This window comes from Cryptomeria japonica, chromosome 9, assembly GCF_030272615.1.
Source record: "Cryptomeria japonica chromosome 9, Sugi_1.0, whole genome shotgun sequence".
Taxonomy (NCBI): Eukaryota; Viridiplantae; Streptophyta; class Pinopsida; order Cupressales; family Cupressaceae; genus Cryptomeria; species Cryptomeria japonica.
Window position 1 is genome coordinate 259,252,650 of NC_081413.1, and position 21,881 is coordinate 259,274,530.

The 21,881-nt window shown below is 35.2% G+C and overlaps 1 protein-coding gene across 1 annotated transcript in view; it reads left to right on the forward strand.

Annotated features, from left to right (window-relative positions):
- The window catches only part of LOC131034462 (glycerophosphocholine acyltransferase 1), a 98,817-nt gene extending 83,499 nt beyond the window's left edge, over nt 1-15,318 (forward strand). Inside the window, exons 5-8 of the mRNA XM_057965956.2 lie at nt 3,215-3,310; nt 3,412-3,505; nt 14,332-14,566; nt 14,640-15,318. Coding sequence (XP_057821939.1) covers nt 3,215-3,310; nt 3,412-3,505; nt 14,332-14,566; nt 14,640-15,006 — 792 coding nt within the window. The 3' untranslated portion in view covers nt 15,007-15,318. The remainder of the gene's footprint in view (nt 1-3,214; nt 3,311-3,411; nt 3,506-14,331; nt 14,567-14,639) is intronic.
- The last annotated feature ends 6,563 nt before the right edge of the window (nt 15,319-21,881 follow it).

The window sequence follows — 21,881 nt, forward strand, 5'->3', positions numbered from 1 at the left end:
CTCTCCCACAGTGAGCTCTGCAAGGCTCAGGAGGGTGTTTCTGTAAGATCCCATTGATAATCTGCTAAGATTGGCTCAAAAATTTCCAGAAGAATAATATATTTAATCAACTTTGATCAGTTCTTTTGGAATTGTTTGTTAGTAGACTAGGCCTTTATTACAAAGACAAACCCAATTTATTTTCTTCTAATTCAAAATGTGTTAGTCATCAACAAACCAGTAAAAGTATCTTGAAAACACAAAAAGTGGCACCAACAATCAAATGACCAGAGAAATTTTAAAATGGCATTCAAATATATTTCTCTATGCTCTTAAGCAAGATGCAGGCGCAATAAACAAGAATACATTACAGCTCAATAGATTTGTTGATTCTGATTTTTTTATTCATAAATTGTCTTGAGACGACCCCAAGCCTCTTTGGTAGTTGTGGTTGTTCAAATGTGAGGTTTAATTTCATTCAAAACACCAAACGAAGTTAACAGTTTAGCCTTCTAATTGGCCATATCATATTGTCTCTGCTCATCTCCAGCTTATGCAAGTTTGGTGATTGTTTTAGAAACCATATCGCACAAATCTTCAAACTGAAGTCAAGTTTGGACCTTGGTTCTCTAGGTGGGATAATTATCACCTCATAATAGTTGAGAGTCAAAAAGCATTATTTTCAAAGCATTGGAGGCCATTTTGTATGATGTGGGGGGTTATAGCTCTCAACAAGAAATGTTCACCCTTTTCCCCTTGACAATTTACAGGGTTGATGCCAGAGATGTCATTGTTGCAGCTATTTTAGGTGTTCGATCAATAAGTCAACATGGCAATGTTATTCCTAAATGTAAATTAGAGACTTGTTTATGCTAAATTTTTTGATTGTTGTTACGAAACAGAACAAAGAGATGACTTGTAAGTTTTGACCTTTTTCAATACAAAATTTTCTGCAAAAGTGAAAATACTAATTTTTAAGTGTAATAAATGAAACTAATATAGTTTTGCCTTTTCTAAAAAACCATACTATTTATGCACTTGAATTTTTAATTTAGTACTTTAGGAAATAAAGAATTTTTGAAATATTTACAATGAAATTTACCTAAAGTAATGCTTCCAGAAAATTTAAACCTTATATCTCCATGAGCTTAAAAAAAAAATGTGATTTATAAAAACATGCACTGTGATGTTCACTTGTTGAGGATCACAAAGTATGTTTGAGGAGCATTTGGAATGCTTTTAGCAAACTGAAATGATCCCACCTGACATTGCTTCTTTCTCTTTTCAGTGGTAGACTCCCACATATGGAAATCCTTACAATTGTGAAAGGAATGTGACGAATCTTACACAGCAAAGTAGGGCATGTAATGAATCTCATGTGACTCTTTTTTCATAGTGAAACCCCCTCACGATAGAAATATTCATAGAGAAATTGGCGTGCTTTTGTTGAATCTTCCTCACATTGGTCATTTCTACGGTGATTTCTGTTATAATTAACTGTTTTTCCCTTGTGTTCTATTTTCATGTGTGCAATAGGTTATGTGTGAGTTGTTACTTCCGCATGGGCATATGTGCCTATGCGAATTGATATAGGAAGTATGTAGCACAAGAAGGATGTTTATTGTAGCATCCTCATGCATTCAAACCTCGTTTGAACATTTGTTTGCTACTTTCCTCTCCTCTGTTTGATTTTTTTTGTAAACCTCATTTGCATCGCCAATCTCATACATTGGCACAAGGATTATGTGCTTTGATGCCAAATTGAATTATTCAGAGGCAATGATCAATTTTATTGTGGAGAGACAAACAATATATATACTTATGGAGTTCATTTGAATATGAAGTTTGAACTGAACAAAACAACCACCTCCCAACTATTTAATAATTTTTACAATATTAATATTAATATTATTTATAGTATAGGTAGTTTTATTCAAAAATTGTTGGCAGGACAATGTCGTGCCATACCCATTAGGTTGAAAACCCAAAAGGGTGGCCTAATGGAGACCAATGGTGAAACCCGCAAGGGTGCCAAAGGTTAGCAAGAAGAGAACCTATCCCTGAGCAAAATAGAGACAGAAGGAGTTACTGCAGATCAAGAGAAAAGCAATGTGGCACATACAGATGGCTTGCAGGAAGAAATGTGAATAAGGACACATCCCTATATGTAATGAAGAACACATATGTACCACATAAAGATATGTAATAGATACATCATAAGTATAGAGAGATGAGATGAGAGATATGCAGTGAGAAATATGGTACTAGAGTAAAGCATGCATGCAATGGATACTTAATAATGTATTATGATATGATGAATATACGAGAAGGATATGAAGTTGTTATGCATGAATGGTGTATGAGTGTATATGTTTATTTCACTTAGTGTATAATGTAATCTACTGCATCATTTTGTAATTCATCACATGTGTTCTGATTCTCTTCCTTATCCATCACACTAGGGTAAATTATAACATAACATAGAAATATCATAGGTCTCTGTTTTGTGATCTTTTGTTAACATTTATTTCCATTGTCAGGCCCTAGTTGTTGGTGAAATGGAGGACTGAACCTAGCGAGTGAGTTAAAGTGAGAAAATCTTAAGAGAAAAGTGACTATGGTAATTAGGGAAGCAGTTATGATGTGCGGTAGTGCACATTAGGCCCTAGCCCTTGGGGAAGAGGTGTAGCACCTAGGGGGTGACAAATGGAATGGGAGTGATCTTGAAAGGATGCAATTGCTAAGGTAGGTCTAGTTTGAGCCATTGAGGATGGATGAAAAGATTGATGTAAAGCCAAATAAAAAACACACATGGCCAAAGGAGATAGCAAGAAATTGAGAGATTGAGATGGCAATTGAAATGAGCGTTGAGGAAGAGAGGAGGTTGAAGCAAATTTAGGAGAGAGAGGAGAATACCATAGAAGGATTGAGAAGGCTAGGGAAACTCATTAGAGCGTCCTAGGAGGGTTGTTATTGAAAGTTTGGAGATTCTGCAATCAGAGGCATCAATAGAGGGAGCAATTGATTTTGATGTTATCAGTATACATGCTTTTGCTAACAAATATTTGTTAATTTGGTAGAGGCTATGATTTGATGCTCTTTAAGATGTTCAAATGCTAGTTAAGTTAGGAGTGTACTGTATTTTATGTGCACACCTATCTATGCCTTTGCATGGGTGTTATAAATAAGGTTTATTATTTTATCAGATTTTAAGTGTGTTACTACATGCTTTCAGGATTTCTGCTACTATGCCAATTGTATTTTTGTGATCACGATACTGATCTTCCCAAGTAACAAGAAACTATTCATGGTCTGCTTTTCCTTTGCAGAAGTAAGTACACGGCCAATTATATTATCTTTCAATGTTTTGTATCATCATTCAGTTATATTGTCTATCTGATTGCACTGAATTCATTTTTTGAATTTTTATAGGGCCCCTTGGCTTGGGCAATAATTGTCTGGCGATGCAGTCTCGTATTTAGCTCTTTTGACAAAATTCTCAGTGTTTTGATACATCTTCTTCCAGGTAAGATATGAATTTGCACCATTCTTATAAAGTAATTATATTAAAATATGCACATAGAACTATTATTTGTAGATGTATGAGTCAAAACAAACAGTATCCAGAGATTATCATTTTAGCTTCAAAAACTGATACCAAGTTAACTATGAATATTGATTTCTACAGATATTTTCATGTTTAAAGGACTTGAATTTAAAAAAGAATGTTCTCTTCAATTTATTTGCTGTTGAAGAATGAAGCTGCTAATCATGCAAATAGCTTATCTGAAACTGCCCTTATGAATACACAATATACAGCCTAAACCATTCTTTTGTGAACTTGCCTTTTCCCAGTGTATCTCTTTTATTTTTAATGGCACCATAAAGAAAAATAAAACCATGAGAGAAATAAGAAAGAAAGGAAAAGAGTGTAAGGAGAAATCTAGAGTTTGCTTTGCATTCGTTGAGCAGAGTTGTTAACTAGGTCACCTACCATGATAGATGACACAAATTGTCTTAATCATCCAATTACAAGACTAGAATACGTTGCAAACATTGTTCAACTCACTGCAATGTCAATACTAAATTACATGTTTTTTTTGACAATAATGATTAATGTATTAGAGCTCAGATCCCCACAATACATTTCACTTATGTATTAGAGCCTAATGATGTGCTCAAAGCCCCTATTTGGTGGTCTACTAGGAAAAATATCACCGAATATGAGACTGTCTTTGTCCAACAATGACTAAATATCAACATGATAAGTGCTCACAAACCCCCAAGAAGCCTTTGTAGAAATCAAGCATTGGGCTGTCCTTGCAACCTTACCATGTCAAAAAAGAGCCTCCATCTTCTTTGTAGTGACTACTTTGGGAGCTGCATTAGACATACTACCTGAAGTACTACCTTTTTCCCATCTGCTTTGGACTTTAAAACTTCATGTTTAAAATTTTTGGGAGTGCTTCCTAAGAGTGTAGCCATTGTACTCCCAGAACTGTTGACGTGGCTAAATTCATGTCGCCATAACTCTATCCGGCCAATGCAGAATAGAATGTTCTCGCCGAGTATCCTATCCTCTCTTGTATAAGAAAGCCCTAATGCTTCTTTTAGTCGATCAAAGGGGACAACCTCAAGGTTCCAAATGTCAGTTCTTGGTTGCAGGATAACTCAACAGTCGATGTGTTTTGCTAGGAGCACAAGGGGCCTTATGTTTTGCAACAAGTTGGTTTGCATCCTACGATGCTGTGATTCTCAAGCTGCGAAATAAAAGCAAAAGAGAAGGGTTTAGGGATCCTAAGGACAGCGATAAGAATGACTAGTGTAGCAGGTAGACATATTTCCATTAACAGATTCTTGTTTCGCCAGAGAGACCCTCACAACTAGACAAGAACAGTGCAATCTCCAAGGGATGAAGGATTTTCAGATTGGACACTCATTTAGGCACCCAATTCTGGCGCCTAAGACGAACACCTGCAGTTGAACTAAGCACAGTTTGGGTTCAGACTAACCATGCACGGTGACCTACAATTAGCATGCCCCCAATGGTATGAACCTGAAATGCATCAAATACCCCTCCACATTTTGCCATTAAAATCACTAAACTATAATTCTAACTAGCTGAAAGAAACCATGCAAACAGAAGAAAACAAAGACAACAAACACTATATTTCAATGTTCATATATTTGCTTCAGCTGCCATTACAACAATTTCAGCAGCATTTCTATGCTACTCCTAATTTGAAAATTGCAACTATTTCTAACTCCTAAAAATCTAACTAGAATCTAACTATCTAACCCTTTACAAAAGAAAGGCCTCTGCCTTTTATGGATGTTACAAACAAAACCGACGACCAGGATTGACTGCATCCAAGGGCCCTGATCTAACTTCTAGAAGCATGGCAGCCTTTACCCATGCCCACTCAATTCTCAGTTATCCCCCCCCAACCACATTTTCAACTACCTACAACTGTTTGGCTTTAATTTAGTTAATTTGGAAGTTAGATATAACTGTCCACAACTGACCTGTGTCCCCTTTGTTTTGAAATATCATGAGTGGGACCCTGTTGACGTGTATTTTGTACACAATCATACACAGAATAAAATACCCAAGGGTACCTTATCCTCTCTTGAATAAAGTTTCCGAATGCTGAAGATATCGCGAAAAGGATCAATCGGAGAAACTTCAAGGTTCTTTGATGTAGGGTCTCTACGTGTGGACAAGCTCCAGTGGTATGATGTGATTTGCTGGGATCACAAGGGGACTTACATGTGATGATTGAACTTCCGATCTGCTTTGCTGGACACAGGCTCTTACTAACTTAGATTTGAAAAAAAAATGAAAAAAGGATAAGGGCGAAGAGAGGATCTAATCCTAATACTAAGAATGTAGGAGCAATGATTGATCTTTGACAAAACTCTAACTAGGTCTTGTTTTGACATCAATGGACCATCTCCACAAGGCTAGTGCGATCTTCTAAGGGAAGCTTTATGATGTTCAAATCATCACCGTAGGCATAGACACCATCAAGTTGATGCATATCAATGAAGAAGCAACAAATTGAAACTGAGCTTAGGCTGAACGATTCCAGTTGACTACACAAGGCAAGTCTGCAATCAACAAACTGCTAGTAGTATGGATATACGAATTCCACCATCAATCAATCACATTTCCTCCATTCATCTAATCATCTACCATCTATGATTGAAGACTCAACAAGAAACCATGCAAATTGCAAGAAACGACACACTTCACCATTACTTCAATGAAAATGGAGTTTGTTTACAATCAATGGCAACAATTTCTTGCCTTGTCCTCCTATTCTACTCTAATTGCTATTCTATCAATTTCTAACTACTCTCTATCTACTAACTGCTTTCAACTATTTCTATATTATCTCTCTAGCTCCCTTTTACAAAATGAAATGTCAGGGCTTATATAGTGCCCACAATACAATTTGATGGCTTAAATCAATTCAAGATCAATGGCCAAGATTCAACAATGAAAACCCTAATTAGGGTTTGTTACAACCATTACATAACATTTAATGCTTGACCAATGATAAAATTGTATTGCTTGGACACATGTCCTCTCTAGAAAGATCGACCAATGGATAGCCGGGGTAGGTACATCGGAGTTTGTGCCACCTTCCATGAGTTAAGTACATTGAATCTGGACATGCTGAGGTGGACCACACTGACTGGAGGAGTGATGACTAGGATGCCACCTCATTTGACACTTGTAGCTTGCTAGATATTCAATTTGATGTCGTTGAGAGGCTATCTTTAATTAACTCTTGTCCTAACTCCTTTTGTCCTTGATTTGCAAGATGATGATGTACCTCGCCTTGGAACGCTGGATTGAAAGAGGTCGCCCCTGTCCTGGCTTGATCGTCCCGGCGAAGACCGTCCTTGATCCAGCTTGATTTTCCTTGATGAGATCTCCATTTGATGCCTACACAACATTTCAAAATTAGCAACATGATTTTGCAATGAATAACTAGATTAGAGATTAAATTTAGGAAACTTCATAATAAATCCTTTATTAATCATTTCCTAAAAACGACTGAGCTAAGGGAAAACAAATTTTCAAAATTCAAAATTAAGGCAATGATGATCAAAATTCGAAATTAAAACAAGAGATCTTGCCATACCTTACTTGAGAGCTTAACTCTAAAAATAAAGGAATTTGCCTAGGCAAAATTTGAAATAAGATGGTCTTCAACGTGATCTCCCTTCAAAATAGCAATTTCGCCACCTTTCAAGTTTTTGACGTGATCTTCAAGCCTTTGACAAGTTCGCACCAATAGAATTTTCAAGTTTGCACCCCTTTTGAATATAATTCGTACCTCTTTGTCTTCCTTAAATCGCACTTGAGATGATAAAATAACAATGTGAAAATAATGATCTTCACCACCCTCCTTTATAAGTGCTTACCTCTCATCATTATTTAGGCCGACTTTTGTAAAAATAAAGCAATTATAAACGATTTTTTAATAAATAAGAAAGGCCGACCTTCATAAAACAATAAAATACCAAGCGCTCTATAATAATTAATTAATTTGCCATCGTTTTTAATTAATAAACTTCGATTCTTTTTACAAGGCAAAAATTAATTAATATTTAAATGCAATATTTAAATGCAATATTTAAATGCTATTTTTAATTAAATTTTCAATCTTATCGAATTTTCTAGCATTTAAATAAATTCAAAAATGTGTGAGCGCCAAAATATTTTGAAGATGGAAAGATACGTACCTCATCGCCCTGGTCCCTTGGAGAGGGACAGGAGCGATCTAGATCTTTTCACTTGAAGTTCTCCGTTCTTGATATCAACTTCTCCTTTATTACCTTTCAAACAACGCTTTGAACCCTTTGCAAGTTTGTTTTGTCATGATCTTCGAAGGAAAATGAGTGCTTTGGCAAATATCGCCCTGGTCCCTTCCTGAGGGACAGGAGCGATCCTAGTGTCCTGGCTCAAATTTGCAAACTTTTGATCTTTGTTCTTCGTTCATTGTCTTCCAAAGGACATCCTTGACCATGCCTATCTTTGCCTTGTCTTGGTTTTGACGGAACATAAGTGTTTTAATAAAAATCGCTTTGGTCCTTGTCCAAAGGACAGGAGCGATATAGGCTCCTTGGCTCAATTGATAACATTTTGACGTCAAAAACCTTTGTATATCATCTTCAAAAGACATCTTAGACCTTGTATGACCTCACAAAACCTTGACTTAACGTGATTTTTGAGAGATTTGGCCAATATAATCAATATCGCTCTGGTCCCTTCTTGAGGGACAGGAGCGAACTTCAAGTTTTTGAGCTTGTCCTTGCTTCCATCAACTTGCCATCACTTTCATCGCGTAGAATGAAGTCTCTTTGATCCCCTTGGATACTTGATGTTTGATAAACTTTCAAAATTTAGAGCTTCATGAGGATTTCGCTCTGGTCCCTTGGAGAGGGACAGGAGCGAACCTAGGTTTTTAAGTGCAAATCCTTCATTTTGGCGATCCTTGTAACTTTGTGCTTGATTGAGACGCTTCGAAATGTCCTTGCCACCTCTCTCCTTGACTTGGAGTGGTTTGAATTTGAGGAAAAGGCAACATAACTAAGATATCGCCCTTGTCCCTTGGAGAGGGACAGGAGCGAATTTGTACTTGTAGTCTCCATCACACTTCGCCAGCTTCCAAATTTATCTTCAACGGTCTCGTAATGTCCCCTTTCATTCATCCATGCCTTGGAATTCATTGTAACTTGGCAAGAAATTTGTCTAAGACAAAAATCGCTCTGGTCCCTTGGAGAGGGACAGGAGCGAACTTGGGCATTTGGGTCCCTTGTTGACGTTTGATAATCTTCAATTTGTCTTCAATGGGTTCAATTCATCTCCTTTCTTGCCTTCAAACATAAAACTTGCTTGATCTTTGCCCAGATCGTACCTTATGAAGAATTTCGCTCTGGTCCTTCAGTGAGGGACAGAAGCGAATTTGACCCTCTAGGCAAAAACTTCATCATTTCATTGTTTTTGATCAAGTCTGGATGCTCTATCATGCTCATTTCGTCCTTCACCATGCCTTTGATGTCTCAATTCGTCCAAACACGGTCAGGAATAGCTCAAATAAGTATTTTCGCTCTGGTCTCTTGGAGAGGGACAGGAGTGAAATTCGCTCTGGATCCTCAGTCAAGGACATGAGCGAAATTTGACTTTTCGAACTCTCTATCAGGATAATTTTTATGGAATATAACATTTAAGTATAAGAACTTATACTTTAAGTTATATTCCATATATACTTTCAGGATGTTTGAGAGTGGTTTCAGACCTCCAGGAGTTATATTGCAAAATCTAGTTTTTGGAGGTTTTTCAGTTTCCAGACTTAGTCAGATTTCAGGATCAAGACATTCCAGACTTAGCCAAATTTCAGGATCAGGACCTCACTCAAGCCGGACTTGCTATCCTATGTGATCCCCTGGGCGACGTTCAAAATGCAAAGGCCAACTAACAAAACCCTAAAAAACCTAAAGAACAAACCCTAAAAAGCAAAAAAAACAAAAAAAGCAAGGGTCCCCATTTGCAATGGGGCGATGTGTGAAAACGTCACAACAGACCCACAGGCAGCTTTACATTAAACAATTTCAGTTCTTTAAAAATTGAACTTTTGGAATTTCTTCCAGCAGTGTATCCTTCTGGGAATGCACATTTTGTAGCATTCTGTGCGGTCTTCGTCTTCAGTCTGGCTAGCTGACTTTCAACTTTGTGGCTCGGTGGTGCGCTCTTGCATGTTTGCTGGCCGACGCTGATCGCGATTGCGTATCCAATTTGCGCTTCAAGTTGACGTTCGAGCTCTTCTCGATGTCGTTGATTCTGCAAGCAATCAATTTCAACTCGGATTAATTACTTGGAAAGATTAAATAAATTAATTTAACAAATATCAAATCTACGTGATGTCAGGCTTTGTCTTGACAAAGAATGAAAACGAAAGATGTTTGTTTTAAAACAATATAAGTCCCCTCCTTTGTGGATTTAGGGTTTCTAGCCTAAACGTGAGATTTTAGCTCAAGTCGAAGTGCCTTTGCTCATGATTTTCGGCCGAGTTTGGTCTTTTGCAAGACTATCTTCTCAATGTTTATTTGCCTTTTTACCAAATTTCGGGCCTGAAAGGCCTTTCAAGAGATTTGCTTTTAGGTTGAAATGCCTTGCACCTTGGTTTTCGGCCGATAGAGGTGAAATGTGAGATTTTATTTTAAATGTTCATTTGCCTCCCTTTTGTTTTTTGGCTAAATAAATTTTCGGGTCAATGGGGCCTTTTGCGAGTTTGGTTGCCCTTTAAAATATCTTGCTTTTGACAAAATTCGGCCAATTGAGGCCTTTTGCGAGAACTTGGTTTGAAACGCCCTTTTAAGATTTTCGGGCTACCTAGATGAATTGTGCGATGTTGTTCCTTAGCCAATTCCGGCCTGGAAGCCGACTTTACAAACTTAAGGTATTTTTGGCTAAAAAGGATCATTTTTTAAGTTCAAACTTTGTTCCATTTTTTGGCCTAAAATGGGTGAAATTCGTGTTCTTTGCAAGTCACGGGAAAAGGGCCGAGTTTGGAATTTTCAAGCTGGTTGAACAATATTCGACACTTTTCAAAGAAATGTGTGATTTTACCTTTGCCCTCGCAACCTCACATTCGATGGTTTTCGGCCCGAGAAGGGTTGGAGGTTTCTCTCGGGGATTGAAGGCAAAATTGGAAGGGCGATTTCAAAAGTAGATCCGAACTTAATCTTATCCCCTATTTCACGTTTCGACTCCTTCACAGAACTCGGCCATTTCAAGTAAAACGCACGACTTTCGAATGCTCTTCAACAAATTTTCGGGTTTCTACCTCATTTCGCGCAACCTAGGGCCTAACGCATTTCACATTTTTGGGCATATTAGGTGTTCGGCACGATTTTAACTTAGCTATAGGTTTTCGGGCTAAGGAGTCATTTTGTGAGTTTTCACTTCATGACTTCGGGCTTCTAACTGAGGAATGAACGAATTTTACCATTCTGCAAACTCGACTTATGGGCCGATTTGAGAGGTTTCCTTCATATTTCAGCCTAATAAGCCATTTTGTGCGATTTTTGAAGCTTCCTTTGTTCTTTTCGACTTTTATATCTTTGCTCAGTTTCGGCCTATGAAACCTATATGGTGCGATTTTAACTTAATGTCTTCTTTCTCCTTTTCGTCTTATAAGAGGACTTTGCGCGATTTTAGTCTTTTACGATTGTCGGGCAATATGGTCATTTGGCGTGATTTTGAACACCTTTTTTCACTTTCGGCTTTTGGGCCGATTTTGAAGCTTTTGAGATTTTCGGGATTTTGACGGGTGCTGCAGAGGGTTGGGTTTCTCAGGTTTTAGGAGGCATGAGATACATTCATTTTGGCTCTGCTACCGCCCAAAGCCTCTCATCTCTCCTGGGCAATGGGGGTCCCCTGTCTCAGACGGGGTATGTGTGCAATACGCACAACAAGAACCACATTTGTGTCTCCAATCCCAACAACATAGAAGACATCTATCACCCTATGGTTACCTAGCATGATACTCAACTATGATATCCCATCTGCAACCAATATATCAAATCCTTTGAAATCCTCCACCTCAAGTCCTCTCGTGGCCACTAAACCCTCATTAATAAATTTGTAATCGTTCAACTCATCATATAAACCCTTAACTTATTAAGAACCATTCCAAATTGCTTTGCAGGTCTGATTATTATTCTTGGTGCTCAAAATGTGCCGTTCAGACTTAGGTAATGAATTCAAACAGAGTACACCCTTAAAATAACCTTCTTAATCGCCAAATAACAAAAAAACATTTAATTCTGGAAATTTCAAAACTTTATGAAAATTCTGAAAATTTGTCTTTATAAAAAGACTTCACAAATTTTGCAAGATCTCCAATTTCCAATACAATTTTCACAAACTGACCTTTAAAGAACAAATGTGAATTCTGAAGCAAATTCACCAATGGATGAAATTGGGTTTTCGTCAAATTTACCTAGAAACCCAAAGTTTTTTGTCCTAGGGCATGCTGAACCTGCAAACGCAAGCTCTCCAATAACCTTTGAATGAAATAAAAAGCCAAGAATTGATGTCAAATGTCTTGTCAACGTCTCCTTATAAAGGCTCAGTTGATTCTTCTAGAAGAATCTAAGTTAACCTCCTCAAAGCTTCTAGAAGAACACTTCATAATTATAATTTTTAATATATTTTTCACTTGAGTTACTTTAATTAAATTAATTAAAATAGAGTTATCTTTAGGTTTTAATTTTATTGGGACAACTTTAAAATAATTAATTTGATTAATTTATTTCCTTATAATCGTCCACCCTAGCCTACAGGAATAAAATAGGCTAGAAATCTCTGCTGGATGTTCACTTGGGAAAAGGCGACGTTACACTCTTTTTAACCTATCATTTGTGTCTAAGGTGACAACTTATTGGTTTTGCAGTGAAAATCTGTAAGGTCCCAAAGCTACTTGAGCTTCACTAGGAAGCAAGTGTTTAAATTTAGGCACCTGCATTTCATGATTTGGCAGTTACTGTATTGTAGACGGTTTGATCTCCATTATCCCTCTCAACATGCTTAGATATTGCATTTTTTACAAGCCAATAAGAGAGCATTATGGCTTGGCCTTAAGGTTGAAGATCATCTTTTAATAGCTGCGGGTGGAGGAGATATAATCATGATTTCTTATGGGATTTTGTGAAGAATCCAGAAGGAGAGTTTCTATAAACTACTTTCCTTTTGGCAATCCAATATCATCTCTTATGAGGTGTTAAAGATGGGCATGAATGCTCTATTGGTAAGCAGGATTCAACATATGGCTTTGTTTGGCTGCATTACTTAGCTAAGGATGAAAAAAATGTTTAAAACTAAGCTTCGTTTTCTATGCCATACATTGGGTTCTCGAGAGGAATCCTGTTGAGTGGAATACAGATACAGGGTTAACTTTGATAATTATTCAATGTTTGTGGGCTCACTGTTGGATGTGGTAGAGTAGACACTGATAATACAAAAGCTGGCAACAATTTTGGTAAGAAAACAGTTACTGGGAGGCCTTCAAAAAGTATTGCAGGAAGTGGTGCTTGGCATTGGTCTATTGATGTTCAATGGTTCCCAGCATTGGACAGGTTATAGCTCAGACAGTTTCATGCTGCCCCTTTATTGTGGTGGGCATGCTCGGCAGGAGGCTTGGCGAATGAAAAAGGTGAGGAAATGGGTTGATTTCTTGAAGTAGGTGATGGGTATATCAGTCACAGATGGCATTGTGTGGACTGCTTCACTGATCAAGGACAGCTTGGAGGAGAAAGGATAGCAAATTTTTAATATGTAGAATATGTAATAGTTTAGATAGGGCATTTTTTATGGTTGAGGCCTTACATTAGTCAGTTTTCTCTGCTCTTGTTCATAGTTTGCACATTTTTACTCTTAGCCCAGTAGTTAAGCATGATATTAGGAATTTTAATCCCATGTAGGACTTAAAGCAATGTAATTTTGGTTAATATTTTAATGCAATGGGCATGATGCCTTAGATCACAGTTTACTGACCTAAAAAAAGAAGTAATTTTGTTATACCCTCAGATTTCACATTTTCCAATCTACAGTCCTTGTATTGACTCAACATGGCAGTATTTTTCTTTCTCGTCTTGCCAATCTATCATGAACAAATTAACATTAGTTATTTACTGGTGCAAACATGAAAGATTGTTATGCAACGAACTGAATATACCACAGCTGCCTATAGATCTATATTAATCATTTGTAAAGAGGCACCTCTAATACAAATGTAGACCACTGTTGTCTGTTTTCACCATGGAAATTCCAGTTGTAGTTTAAGTTCTAAATTTCATACGACAATAGATTTTATATTTTGAAAGTTTGACCTGATATGGGCCTCTACTCTTTTTCTCTCATTTTTTCTCTTATGTCTATACAGAAATAATACTCATTGGCCCTAGCTTAGGCCTAGCTTAGAATGCTACTCTCAAACCAAAATAACTAATCTAGAATTGTATAAAAATAGTCAAGGCTTCTTTAAGGGATCAAGATCAGCAATTCAAATAAGTCTTGTAAAGAGTGAACAAAATTGAGGTCATTGCAAACATTCATTTGAATGGCATTGTTTAAAATGTGCATTGCTTTTCTCAAATGTGGCCAATCTTGTGTTGTGATTCATATTCTTTACTGAAAAAGTCCGATCCTTCGCATTTTTGTTAGCATGGGAAGGAGTGGTTCTTGTGTTAATTTTATTTTCGAATGTTTTATTTGACTTGTGACCATATATGATGTTTACCAACTTTTTTTTTGAGATTCCTTTTTTCTTTCAGGGATTGTATTTTTTGTTATACGGTGGACTTCAAGTGTACCTTTTGTTGATGCACATCAAACAACTGGTCTTGGACTCCTGTGGCCCACTGTTGATGATGAAGCTTCACTGTGGTCATGGCTATTCTTTGTTCCTCTTATAGCCTATGGTGTGTGGCAAGTGTTTTATATTCTAATTGTCAATGTCTTACGGTACCAGAGATTGTTAAAGGACCCAGAAGTGATTACATCTTTCAGGTAAATATCATGGGAGTACTAGATTGTGCTTTTGGTTGTCAGACTTTAGGTCTCATTCTCGTGTTTTATACAGAGAGTTGTCAAAGAAAGCTCATAATGCTAATAATGTATGGTGGCGACTAAGTGGCTTGCTTGGTGATCAAAACCGTGTTGTCATGTATGTTGCGTTCCAAGCTGCATTTACTATTGCAACGATGGCACTTACTGTTCCCATTTTCAAGTCCTATAAAATGCATGCTGCCTTTGAGATATTGAAGGTCTCAGCTACAGTTTGGAATGGAGGAAACTATGTCATTGAGGTGATGCCAAGACAGGTAGCCGTGAAAGAAAAGAAAAAAATAGAAGTGCAGCAACCTTCTGATCGCAAAATACCTTCTGTTAGCATAACTGATGATGTCAGTAATGGTAATGCAAACAAGTCATCAGATATGACAAAGTGAGAAAATCATTTGTTACTAAAGATGGGGTTTAAGCATTCAGACTGCAGGAATCGGAAATGCGTCGTGCAACAAATGTCTTTATGACAGTGGCCTTGCATTCATGCGAACAGTTTACAGTCGACTAAGGATGCCTTCATAAATTGCTTGATCTGCTTTAGTGATGTTCAGAGGGTTTAATTTGCATGGCCATTACTTGTGTTGGCATTTTAAAATATTTATGCTTTTGTGAATATATGCCGCTTTCTTACCTTAATCCTTGTTCATATTTGGTCATGTTCTTGCCTTCATATATAAAATGACAGTTTTATCCAAGAGCTTGGTGCATATAGTGTGGCTTAGGAGAGAAGATCAAGCTTCATTAGCTGAACATAGCCTAAGATTTTTTTTATTACCATCAAACGTAAAATTTTGAAATTGTAAATTTTTAATCGCGAATTTATAAACTAATTCATTTCATTAACATTTAGACTTTTTGGTTGCTTGGTCAGGGAAAAATGTATGTGTCCCTTATCTGATGAAACAATTATAGCAAGGTTCATTTACTCTGACATGATAGCTGACCTAGTGTTATGTGGTAAATGTTTAAAGCGCAAATATTATCAAGGATAAATATGAGATAATCACTTTGTTATCTCCTTATCCAATTTAATTTGCAATTATTGAATAACAACAAACGTATATAATTAACAATGATAAAAATATAATCTTTTAATCGAAGCATAAGAATTCTTGTCCTTGTTTTGTATGTAAATGTTAATGATCCCTTATCAGTAGTAGATCTTCCATAACTGATTGACCAACATGAATCTATACCTTTCCCATTAACATATTTATGGATTTGCTTGTGCTATTTTTGTTTTAAACTTTTAAGAAAACAAAACATATGTGCTCAGAAATGCTTTCTTTCAACTGCTAGGATAATTAGATATGGTTAAATTTTTTGGATTGAACATCATAAGAACTAGAAAGAAAGTAAAACAGATCATAACAAAAAAGATTACTTTGGATGACCAAATGTGGGAAAAAACATTAGGTGGGTAACATAGTTTGCTTTCACTTGGTTCTGTTTTGTTGTAACTAATCAACAGTATGATAGGATTATGGATGCTTTGGAAGACACTAGCGGCAGGGATACAGAGGAGTTGATTGGTAGCATTGATGCATTAGAACAGGAATTAAAGGAACTTAAGGAGAAGATAAACAGAATCTTGGAAGTTGCAATTGGTCCTTGGGCTTGTGTTCTTTGTTTCTGTTTTGTTTTTCAGCATCATTGAACTCTAGTTTTTGGACATATTTTATGTTGGGAAATTGACATTTTATTGTACTAAGTTTTAGGATCCTTGGAAAATCTATTTTACCCTTAATAAAAAATAGTTGCAACAAATTTTCTCTCAAAATAAGAAGGCTAAAAGATAAATTGGAAGAGACGTGTTTTGTAATTGATACTAGCATCTTTATTTCTCCCTAGCAAAGTCATTATCTATAGGTGAATCACCTTGGTGGTTCTATTTTCTTAAAGTCATTATCTATAGGTGAATCACCTTGGTGGTTCTATTTTCTTATTGACACTTGCAACCACTACTACCACTATTTGTAATTGTTTCACAATCACCATGATAAACGTACACAACTACCACTATTTGTAATTGTTTATTTTATAATTATCACCTTTACCAAATTCTCAAATTTTCAACCGCCACAATCATCCTACAAATTTATTTTTCATTCAAAATTGAACTATGCTTTTCTCTAATTCATAGTGAATTCGTTTTAGTTGTGTGACCCAAGGAGTTTAGTTCAATTCATAAATATATGTAGCCTTTGTAGATGTTTGTGCATCTCTTATATCCAAACATTATAGAGCACTCGATGTGCACTCAACCAAGGAGAGATAATAATAACAAACATGAAGAACCAAATGTACATCTTAGTGTTTCAAGCTACAAATTAGTCAATGTGATTGTGTGAATGAGAGTATCATCTTAATTGATTTGTTACTAACTTACGATCCAAACACCTCTTCAATTAAGAGGTCTTTTATGATCCAATATCTTAGACAATACATGAGGAAACAAATCTTCACATCCGAACTTGTAACTCCAACATTCGAACTTTAATGCTTTCCTTTCCTTGGTGTTCACAACATTATGCAAAACATCAATTTTGAATTCTTTTTGGACCTTAGGAACAATATCTTTCAATATAGAACAAGAAAAGTTGATCATCATCCAACATGAAAGACTCAAAGCGACATAACTGGTTGCCTTATTCTCAACATAATACAACATATTATGAGGTGAAATTAATTTGATAGAGTTGGTGCCCATTTGGTTACTCAATGGATCATACATAATTTGTTGTTTTACCTTAGTATTTTTCTTTACACAAATGTAGGCATATTTTATCCCTTTGTTGGACCTTGTGCTCAACTTAATGTTAATCACGCTTGCCTTTCTACTTGGGTTGACACACTACAACCACACTTGCACTTTAGATAAAATTCTAAAATTCTCATCTTTTAATTGAAGATTTCAATTTTGTAGGTTTTAAAATTATTTTTTAGGGGTTTTCCATTATTATATCAAAACAACTAAGAAGTAAGTAACTAAAATATGGCTTAATTGGAATTATAATAATTGGGAAAAAAATTCTTCCATAACATAAATTTAACCCAAGTCTCACTATATTCCTTATTATACCCTTAAAAATTGCATGAGTGTTCCATTGAACACTTTGGCTTGATTATTTTTTGTTGTTGTTGAAGGTCATAGATCTCTTCAATCTTGCCTTTATCTATTCCCATAATGTATTTATTAAACTAGCACACACGCATGAGAGAGAGAGAGAGAGAGAGAGAGAGAGAGAGAGAGAGAGAGAGAGAGACCTTACAAATTGATATAGAATTAATATATTATATAGAATTTAACAATTGTTTCCCAACCCTAACCAAATTCAAACTTTAACCCAATTTCTAATCCTATTTCTAATTAAATTTTAATTAAAACCTAACTGTAACCCTATTTTTACTCTTAACACTAATTTAACACTAATTTTAACCCTAATACTAATCGAACCCTCACCCTATTTGAACTCAAATGTTACCCATATACTGACCCCAACCCTAATTGGACTCTACTTAAACTCTAACCTAACCTAAAGTTTACTCTTAACACTAATTTAACACTAATCTTAACCCTAGAATACTAATCGAACCTTCACCCTAAATTGAACTCAAATGTTACCCATATACTAACCCTAATCATAATTGAACCCTAACATTAATACTAAATGAACCCTAACCCTAATTGAACTCGTACCTTATACTATCTCCAATCCTAATTAAACTCTAATTAACATTTAACTCTAACCCTAATTGTACTATAACTTAATTATACTCTTATGCTAACTGTACACCAACACCAACACCAATTGAATTGTAACTCTCTTTTTACCCAAACCCTAATTTAACATTAACACTAATCTTAACCTTAGTATAAACCCTAGCCTCAATATACTAATTTTTTATTGCACTACTCTAACCCTAACCCTAATCGAATTCTAATCCTAAACCTAACCATAACGAAACCCTAATGAAGCTATGAACAAAACCCTAATTAAACTTGAACCCTAACCCTAACCTTAATTAAACCCTAACCCTAACCTTAAACATATTTTCCCCAACCCAAACCCAAATTCTAATTTTAACCCAATTTGTAATTCTATTTCTAATTAACTCTAATTCTAAAATTAACCCTAATACTAACCCTAACCCTTATCGAACCCTACTTGAACTCTAACCCTAAGCCTAATTTTACTCTAACCCTAATTTAACACTAATACTAACCCTAATACTAATTAAACCCTAATCATAATTGAACTCAAATATTACCAAGTAATACTAATCCTAACCCTAATTAAACTCTAACGTCACCCTAATACTAATCCCATCCCCAATTGAACCTTAATTAAACTCTACTTAAAATCTAACCCTAACGTTACTTGTACTATAACCCTAATATACCCTAACATTAATTTAACACTAACACTAACCCTAATCCTAGTACTAACCTTAACCCTAGTACTAACCCTAATCTTAATTGAACCTTAATTAAACTCAAACCCTAAACCTAATTACATATATCACCAATTTTATCTAAACCCTAATTTAACACTAACACTAACCTTAACCATAGTGCAAACCCTAACTTCAATAGTAATTTTTTATCGTACTACCTTAATCCTAACCCTAATTGAACCCTCACAATAACTCTAATTAAACTATGATCGTAACCCTAATTGAACTTGAACCCTAACCTTAAACCTAATTAAACACTAACCCTAAACTCAAACCAAATCATACCCCAACCTTAACCCCAATTCAAATTTTGACCCAATTTGTAATCCTAATTCTAATTAAACTTTGATTGAACTATAACCTAAGCTTAACCCTAACCCTAGTTAAACGCTACTTAAACTCTAATCGTAAACCTAATTTTACTCTAACCATTATTTAATAGTAACAATAAACCTAACCCTAATACTAATTGTTCGCTAACCTTAATTGAACTCAAACTTTAGCCTAATAATACACCAACCATAATTGAAGCCTAACCATAATTGAAACCTAACCCTAACCCTAATCCAAAATTTAATTAAACCATACCCTTAACCCTAACTTGAATTGAATCCTAAACCTAATTAAACACCAAATTTATTGTAAGTCTAATTGAACCCTTAACGTAATAATAACCCTTTCCCTAATTGAACCATAACCACAACCCTAACTCTAATTGAACTGTTATAAAATTAAACCCTAACTTAAACCCAACCTAAATTAAAATTTAATTAAACGCCAACTCTAACCTTAACTAAACATTTACCCTAATTGAACTCTAAGCCTAACGCCAACTAAAGTCTAATTATAATTGAATCTTGACCCTAACCCTAACCTTAACACTAACCTTAACTGAACCCTTGTCCTAATTAAGCCCTAACACTAACTTAACCCTAGCTCTAATCCTAATATAACCCTAATCCTAATTAAACCCTAACCTTTAATCTAATTGAACACTAATCCTAACACTAACTCAATAACCCTAATTGAGCTCCTAACCTTAACTCTAATTGAACTCTAATCCTAACCTTAACTCTAATTGAACCCTAACCCTAATTGAACCTTGATCAATCCCTAATTTTAATTGAACGGTAGCCCTAACTTTGAACAACATTGGTTCCCTCACCCTAGGTGAGGAGATTAATTTCTATCCATTTCCATTGGGAATAGAATTAGACATTGATCAATCAATAAAGATAAACAATGGAACAATTGTTTTTATGTGTAGCTACAAGATTGTTTTGATTCTTTTATTAATAGGTAGACTTCAATGTCTATGGTTACAATAAATTATAATGAATTTGGATCTTCTATATGTTTTAGAAATAGAAGTATGCTCTTAATTTCTTATTCATTACCTAGAGACGATCAATTAGCTTTGAGAGTGAATTAGATTTGTTGTCCATTTAATGACTAATAACCAAGAAGTAGATATATTATAGTTTAGGTAGACTTCAATGTTCGTGGTTACAACAAATTATAACGAATTTGGACTTTTTATATGTTTTAGAAATAAAAGTATGCTCTTAATTTCTTTTTCATTACCTAGAGACTATCAATTAGCTTTGAGAGTGAGTTAGATTTCTTGTCCATTTAATGACTAATAACCAAGAAGTAGATATATTATGGTTTAGCATAGATTGGACCTAAACAACAAAATTCAAATTTGTGAGCCTAGGTTAGATTTTTTGTGCAAATCACTTAGACTCTCATCAAAGTAACCCTCACAAATAAAAAAATAAACAAGAAGTTTTCATATCTTAAAGCATTATTCTGTCATTTCTATTTTACATATTAAAAAATTGAATATATAAACATTTATCATAAAATATCCATATCAAATTTATAACTAATTATTTTAATTCTTTAATTTAACTTCTACAATTATTCCAAAACATTAGACAATGGTAAAACATTTCAATTATATTGTTTGGGTACTTTACCTTGAGTTATATGTAAAGGGGATTCATTACTTCTATTACAATCAAATCAAATCAAATGAGGGTTTTATCAAAATTATATGTAATTAAACAAAAATGTATGCAAAATGCAAAGAATATATAAAGGCCACTGAAATTTTGATAGAAATATACTATGGATTTGTTGATAGGGATGGAAAATATCAAGCAAATGCAATTGGTAAGTGTAAAGGTAAATTGCACTATAACGCCCCCCCTGTTTGCAACTTTGATAGGTGTAGATCTTGCCATGTTTTGACCATGTATCTAGGCATGCATGTGACACAATTGTGTTTTACTTTGGTGTGATCATTCTATATTTTGCTTCAATATGTATTGGGTGCCTTAATGAATCATGATGTGTATGGTCTGCCCGCATGTTTGAGATGGAGATCCCTCGACATGTCATTCATTGTTTTAATTGCATTGAGATGTGTATATGCATATTATTGTTTCTGGATCCTTGTGAGGACCTGATGTGCTCCTTGTGTGTTGATATATCCTATATGATGTGCGAGAAATGATGTCTACCTAATTTTGTATGTTTAGATTTAATTATGTTTGAGCTATTGTTAAATATGGATTAAACGTGATTATGAACATATGAGGTTTATGACATTAATCTTCGTGTTGAAATTAAATGATAATGTGTTTTAATTTAGTTAAATGAAGTGAAAATGATATATGTGATATTTGACTACGCACATGGAAACTGTATGTGCTTTGTATATATATATATATATATATATATATATATATATATATATGAGTGGTTGTAGATATCGGGTATCAACTTCACTTTG